This window comes from Styela clava, chromosome 10 (assembly GCF_964204865.1).
Source record: "Styela clava chromosome 10, kaStyClav1.hap1.2, whole genome shotgun sequence".
NCBI lineage: Eukaryota > Metazoa > Chordata > Ascidiacea > Stolidobranchia > Styelidae > Styela > Styela clava.
This window is the reverse complement of record NC_135259.1, coordinates 6,618,101-6,625,830: the sequence shown is the minus strand read 5'-3', so window position 1 is coordinate 6,625,830 and position 7,730 is coordinate 6,618,101. Positions and strand designations below refer to the sequence as shown.

At 33.3% G+C, this 7,730-nt stretch overlaps 1 protein-coding gene across 1 annotated transcript; it reads left to right on the top strand.

The window, feature by feature from the left end:
* The first annotated feature begins 256 nt into the window (after nucleotides 1-256).
* On the top strand, nucleotides 257-5,812 carry LOC120337302 (synaptic vesicular amine transporter-like). The gene is made up of 10 exons (XM_039405058.2): nucleotides 257-415; nucleotides 759-890; nucleotides 1,198-1,404; nucleotides 1,487-1,663; nucleotides 1,797-1,933; nucleotides 2,879-3,038; nucleotides 3,410-3,557; nucleotides 4,322-4,488; nucleotides 4,719-4,855; nucleotides 5,140-5,812. The coding sequence occupies exons 1-10, from the start codon at nucleotides 295-297 to the stop codon at nucleotides 5,227-5,229; spliced, it is 1,476 nt and encodes a 491-aa protein (XP_039260992.2). The 5' UTR covers nucleotides 257-294; the 3' UTR covers nucleotides 5,230-5,812.
* Nucleotides 5,813-7,730: the final 1,918 nt, after the last annotated feature.

The window sequence follows — 7,730 nt, the reverse complement described above, 5'->3', positions numbered from 1 at the left end:
ATCGTTTGAAATTACCTTTCATTTTTAGGCATTCTTTAGTAGGAGAGTAAGGTGCCCTCCGAAAAATAAAGAATATGCGAGACAATAGATTTTAAAACTCTGTATATGCATAACTTTACTATAGCTCCATTTAGAAATGCTATTTAAAATTGCCTTCATGTCGCTTGGTCTATTTGTGGTTTAGTGTATAGTTAGTATAAAATATATTTTTACCAACACAAATTATGTATACATGTAATAGCTGTCACAATATTTACATTTTAGATATGAAGCTTTTACCATTTAAACTAAAATATGGAAGCGAGTGAATCACGATTTAAGGCAGGATTTGACAAATTTCGACACTCCAATCGCCTGGCAGTATTTATAGTTTACGCGACTTTGATGGTGGATAACATGCTTCTGACTTGTGTAGGTGAGTATTAAATTTAAACTACATATTTGGAATCAAGTGAATTCAAATTTAGCCGTCTAACTCCCGATTTAATGGCATTTAATAAGTTTTCTTTTCTCTATATTGCAATTAGATTTCGTTGTTAAGCAATATAAAGTCTTTTAGCACTACGGTGAAAAATATTACGCCTCGTCGGGTATAATTGTGTAAAGTTCCAACATTGACAATGCCGTGTATTATTGTATATTTCATTCTACATAATGTATAATCTGATGCCACTGGGAATTACAATTTCCTACAGTCATTGAAGTCATTGAGTCATTTTGCTGAATATTTTTCATTATTATTAAATATTATTTTTCAGTTCCAATATTGCCCGAATATTTCTTCCATGAGGAAGCTAAAGAATTCTCCTCCTTAACCGGTATACATGAAGTAAGTACTCGTTCTTTAGAAAAACAAACCACGGAGGGACAAACAACAGAGACAACTCATGGTAAATGGGCCCTATATTTGTAAATTGCTTAAAGAACATTTTATTTATTATTTTATTATTTGTTAGTTACATTCTCATCTCAAATCAGTACTTGCACAAAAAGACCTTTAAAATCCTACGATTTAAATCCACTAGCAAACATAATCTGATTTGTTGTCGAATTGATCATTATCTTAAGTTGGCTTGGACGCTAGTGGCACCATGCCAAGATCCACTCGAATTATTTAACAATCTATTCAATTATAACCCTGTACATTGTTCATGGAAGCTGTGACTATGACTATTCACACAACTTATGTATTTGCAGTTTCTAGAAACGGTACAGGAAGCGAATGTCTGGAAAGTCGTAACAAGCAGTTCTTAGCAGCCGAAAATCTATTTCTCGCATTCCTTCTTGCCTCGAAACCGTTTATTCAAGCAATAGCAAATATTGCGGTTGGCCCTCTGACTGACCGATTTGGTTACGACGTACCGATGTTCTCAGGATACATAGTTTTGGTAGTATCTTCGCTAAGTAAGTCACATTCTAGTTAAAAGAGTTTGCAGACTATTTGTTCAATTTTAAATGAATAACTGTGAAAAATTTCATTCTATAGTTTTTGCTTTCGGAAAGACGTATCCCGTTCTATTTTTTGCTCGTGCATTACAAGGCATTGGATCAGCGTGTGCCTCAACAGCTGGACTGGCAATGCTTGCAAGCAGATTTCCAGATGACGAAGAAAGAGGAAAAATGATGGGAATCGCACTAGGAGGCCTGGCAATGGGGGTTCTAAGTAATTTCGTATTTATTTGTAGTATGAAAATAGGATAAACGTATTTTTTGCAAAAAAATAAACGAACTTATTTGTGTAATGTTTACCCAACTGTAGCACGCATATGTGATATTGAATTACTTTATTTTTTCAGTCGGCCCAAGTTTCGGTAGCGTCACTTACGAACTGGCAGGAAAAGAAACACCATTTCTGGTGCTCGCTGCTGCTTCATTTATCATAGGATCACTTCAGTTAAGTTCAAGGCAATTACAGCTTTCGAATTCTGGTCAGGTAATAGCTGATTATTGCCACGTGTTAATTTATTTAACGCATTACACATATTGACTTTGGCTTGTGTACAATTATAACAAAATTAGACCTATGGATTTCCCGAATTGAAGGACTAAGTGAAATTTCACACAAATTCATTCATCCAATTCCACTAAATAAACGAGTACCCCAACTAAACAAATAACCGAAATGATAATCAGTGCGACTCTTGTAGATTTAGGCGTTGAAGTCATCAAATAAAAAATGATACCACTATTCTAACGAATACAATAATTTTTCACATGCTACCGAATACAGTTAAATTTCCCAGTCTTGTTTGTTATGAAGTCCAGAAATTACGTCTGTTGTGCGGTTTATGTAATTTTATGCTTTCTAAAAAATGCTTGAAAATTGAATCTACAATTGACGTTCATAAAAAAAATTTAATTCTATTGCGACATCTTGGTGCGCATACTTCAGGAGCACCGCGACATTATTACTAGATATATTTGCCTCGGTGTTTGATGTATTGATTTTTTTTTTCGTTTTGAATGTTTTATCGCTATTACGAATTGTACGAAGCAAACAATAGGAAATCAACACGATATGTGTTTTGTTGAAATTATCATTCAATACCAGAAAGATGCTCAGAAATAAGAATTCGGTTAATGTAATTGGATGTAGTATCTTTCTGGAGATGAACATGCTGAACAACTAAAGACTAATTTGCCCTTTTTCAAGCTGTGCTTTGATTTAAACACTTTTTTCAAAATTATTTCGGAAAATTTTTACAATAAGATTTAACGCTGTATTCAACTAAAGTATACAAATGTTGGAATTAAACTCTACAGAATCTTGTCCAACCCTACTTTCGTTAGCTTACAAATAGCTTACATTTCAAAAGTGCATATATTTTATAAGAGCACATGATACTACATTTTCTCAATACGTTTGTTTATATTTCAGCAAGGCCCGTTGTCGTTTTCTATATTTAAAATGCTTAAAGACCCGTTCATTTTACTGGGAGCATCGGCCCTGATGTTGGGAAATTTAGGAATTGGTTGCATGGAAACGGGTCTTCCAATCTGGATGATGACGACTATGTGCGCTGAGAAGTGGATGCTCGGTAAAAACACTAGGTGTCAGAGCAGCTTTAAGCAAACTAATAAGGCATTATCATTTGAATGACAAATAGAAATTTGGCGAACGACACATCCAATCATGGAACATTATTGGTCTGTAAACTTGCACATGGTTGGTCATCAAACAGATCTGAAAATTTGAAAATAGTACAAAACTACTCACCGGAATTTTAGTTTTTGGCTTGAATATTAGAACTTGAAACCAGTATTTAAGTTCCAAAATTTAGCATGACAGTGTCGAACTCGATAAATCAATTTTTTTCTGAATTATTGATTTTACTATATGCCAGAATAATCAGAATAATTATTTTATCGGATACAGAATATTTAAAACCCCAAAATGTTTTCATTTCAGGAGTTGCCACTCTTCCTGTGAGCATTTCATACCTGATAATGACAGTCGTTACACCAAGAATAGGTAGTGTTAGACATAGATGGATTATTTGTCTTATTTCTTATTTCGTCGCAGCCGTTGGGTGTGTGACTTTTCCGCAATCGAAAACGTAAGTACCGAATAGTTTGACGTTTTTACAATAGATTGTTCGTTAATCGCAAATACAGTTAGGACGACAAAATCGTCATATTTCTTGATATGTTACTGTAGATACGATTATCGTTATAGGGTTAGAAAAAGAGATGTAACTTCAAAACTCTATCCACTCGTTACGATGGCATGTGCTGTACCGTTGCATTATCATACCCCAGAATCTATAGTTAACAAATTAGCAAAGTAAAAAGAGGATATAAAAATCTTGCTCATTTACAAAAACATAACCAGAATACAAACATTTATCTGGTGTATTTTATGGATATTCATACGAGTCAATCTTATTTTTTATATCAACTTAACATCTCCAAAGTCAAAACACATATATAAAACCACTATTCAGTTCGAGTAAAAAGATCTTATGATCAATGCCGCACTAATAAATTTTATTGGTTAGCGAAGCTAACGTAAAATTGAAGGCGCTGTATGTCTAATAAAGGTTGTGTGGTGCGATAGTACCACACAACCTTTATTAGACATACAGCACCTTCAATTTTACGAATCTTTCGTTTGAAATCAACATAAATACTGCAGGACGTTCTTCCGGATCTACTTAACATCTGGTAGCTCGAAAAATGTTTTTATTTTTGGTGTGAGTTTTCACCTTTTGGTTTTGGCTACTGTATATCTCGAAGGACTCCAGTATATCTTCCGATTCATTGATTAACTATGTAATTCTTACGAAATTTGCTGTTATAGAAAACACCGTTCATTTTGCAGATTTTTTCAATTATTCGGGCCCGGCATATTACTCGGAATTGCTGTGGGAATGGTTGATGCAACTATACTTCCTATAATGGGAAATTTGGCAGATATCAGACACGCGTCTATTTACGGAAGCGTTTACGCAATTGCAGACGCTTCTTTTTGTTTTGCATTTATAATAGGTAATAAAATTACAGTGTGTGTGGAACTCATTTGATTATAAAAAATAGATTTATTTGTACACAAAATGATATTAAAAGCCGTCTATTACCAATTGGTTACTGCTAAATCGAATTTTACTTTTTCAGAACGACAATATATTATAATAAAATTTATACTGTACCCCAATTTTCCTTTCACCAGTTTCATTGGACCTATCACTATGGTATACAACAAAATATACTTATTTCAGGTCCTCTACTAGCTGGTTCAGTAATTCGGTTCATTGGTTTTGCTTGGCTAATGTATTTGGTCGCTATACTGAATGTCATATTTGCACCTTTCGTCATTTTTCTGCGAAATCCACCTTCACTTGATGATGAGAAACAGGTAAGTTACAGTAAAATGGTTTTTTCTTTGTATTGTTTGAATTTAACATCGATTCACTACTATCAACAGGATTTGTAATTTTTGTTATGATAATTTAAAATTCTAATATTTCTTGTTATTATATTTGCTGCAAGAAATTTGACGTTATCGATATTGAAACAGCATGATTTGAAATGGTTCAATTACAGCAACAGCAACCAATCTTGAAATTATTTATTTCCAAATACCAAAATACTAATAAATATTAAATATATTAAATATAAATATATTAAATATTTTTGCAGGCTATAATAAACAGTGAAAATGGAGATGATACTGTTTCATACGACCCCCAACTATCTTCAGTTGGAAGAGTTATGGATATGGAAAAATAAGAATTTTTGAAATGAAAAAAAAATCTGAAAATTGAAAATCTGAAAATTGATAAAATCGAGTTAAGAAGCTTAAAATGAAGTATTTCAAATAAATATCCAATTATGCAGCATCAAATAGAATTTCTAATATGTTAGCTGGTAAAATTTGATTTCAATCTTTTTTTTTTGCGACAGCTGATCTAATTATATCGGTACGAGCTCGTTATAATACTAGACTCAGTTATTTCACAATCACAAGTGTTCTCCTTCTATGTGTTGGTGATTGATTATTTTACCAGTGCTATAATTCTATTTATAACACGCGAAGGCGGAAAAGTTTGATACTATTCTTTGCATTATATTGTTATTAATATGTATGCATTTGCTCGAATGAATAAGAGGAATTAATAAATGGATATTCCGTATGTTGATTAGGAGTTTTGGATCAGATTCAAGTTTTACTCTAGGATTATTGCATATGTAGTGCATGCTCGCTCTTTTTAGTTACCCTTTCTGATGATCCTTGTTTGTTTTCGTGAATCTCATACTTTTGTCATTTTTGTTTTGCAAAGCACATCATATAAAAACTATTTATGCATTATAATCGTTACTTCAATATTCAAATCAGTGTAAAGCGAGGTCGCAGGCTAATTAACAATGAGATGATATGCGTACTGCTAGATCTTAGCATGTTGCACCTACCATTCAGACAAGATATATATGCCTGTATGCAGACAAACATGTAGCATAAAAAATAATTCAGACACACATGATATATTTAAGCAAAAAACGTTCTTATTGCATTGCATATATTATTGCATATAATTGCATTCAGCTTTTAATGAGTTCAACGTAAACAGACATGCTTCAAAACTGTCTGAAAAATTCGCACAATTCGACCCTAATTTCAAGAATCTTGATGACAGCATCTCATATTAGGCAAGGGAATTTGTCGTCGCTAATTTTTTTTTGTATTCTAGACCGGTTTCAGGAGTCATCGCCCATCGTTATATTATCTTGTTCCCATTGACGCTTAGAACTATATATACTGTCATTTCGTGGTATTGGGCAAAGTGTACATATGGATTGTTCTGTTATTATGTTGTTACTAGAATTCTTTTTTCATTTTTGGCTTTTTTTTATCAACTCCTGGACCAATTGCTTTGAAATTTAGGCGGTTAAAAATGTATTTTTAGATAGGAGGCTATTACTTTTAATCATTTCCAAGATTTCTGTGGGGTCTATTGGATTCGTTATTTTTTCTTGCGATGACGTCATCAATATTGGTGGTCAGGCGGAGTTATGAAGACTGCGATACCGTTAGTCTACTGTGACAGATTACATACCCGTACTGTTTCGTTTTGGTCTTCGGGGCCATATATTTGAGTATAGCTCTCTTGTTTCTATATAACATTATTTCATAAATTATCGATGCACAAATTTCGTATTTGGTGCAAGACAGATGGTTTCCCAGGAATTGTATTAGATTCTGTTTTCTGCTCCAGTTAAGAATTCCATGTCTTCGGTTCATAGTTCAAAGTTACCAGAGTAATAGGATTCAGTATTGGTTGAAGGGAGTTCAAAGAAATACTGCTCAAACTGTAGAAAATATTATCCCGAATGAAAGGGAAACCGTTGGGAGTGCTTACTACGTTTAAATTTCTGAGAAAAAATGTTTGATAAAGTTATAAATATGCTTTCTTGTAGATCATGTAAAATATTGCGTTAGATGTTGATAATGTAAAGTTCAGGTTTTCATAAATTAGATTTAATTATGGCTTATTTGTGAATATGCATGTGCATTTTGGTAGTTCAGTATGGTAGTATACTTCAATTTTGTCTATAACCTATAACTAATTTATTTGTAGAAGGGAATGGTAAAAATATCAATAAAAAGCGAAAAGATATAAAGAGGATTGAAAAGTATACTAAATCAGCAACATTCATGTGTGAATGAGCGTGCTTCTAAAGTGAAAGTTGTCACTCTCTTTCAAAGTCTTAGCTTTCCAAATTCTTTTCAGATTAGCAGCCAAGTAACCGGTTTTGTCTCGCCGTTCCAATACAATAGAACTTTCTTTTGGCAAAAACAGTCGTCGTTGAGCCGTAATTCTCCCGTAATTATTCATCACGAAAGATCAAAAAGTAACTAATACAAACAAATACACAAGAACTTTAGGTTTTAGACGAATAAACATTAGTACTAATTTGAAATCAACTAAAGCGCTGTTCTGAGAACGAATATAAATTTATTGCTTCTCGGTGCATATTTTGAAGAGTCACATGAGGTATTGCTGCGAAATGCTTGCGTATATGGCGGGAGAACCATTGGGGATTAAGACGGTATTCAAGCACAGATTAAGATTCAATTACGTTAATTCTTATGCTTATGGATGAGCATACATACATCCGCTGTAACCAGAAACTGACACCACTTAGGTGTTCATTTTCGTAGATTATGAACTCCAGTTTAAGTGGGATCACGAGACACAGAACGTTTCTGGAAATGAATGAGCTAGTCTAGA

Bases quoted from the DNA above. Each gene is read 5' to 3' on its own strand.
- LOC120337302 (XM_039405058.2), top strand. From the start codon at position 295: ATGGAAGCGAGTGAATCACGATTTAAGGCAGGATTTGACAAATTTCGA. The intron at 416-758 runs GTGAGTATTAAA...ATTATTTTTCAG, and splicing joins CATGCTTCTGACTTGTGTAG to TTCCAATATTGCCCGAATAT. The intron at 4,856-5,139 runs GTAAGTTACAGT...ATATTTTTGCAG, and splicing joins CACTTGATGATGAGAAACAG to GCTATAATAAACAGTGAAAA.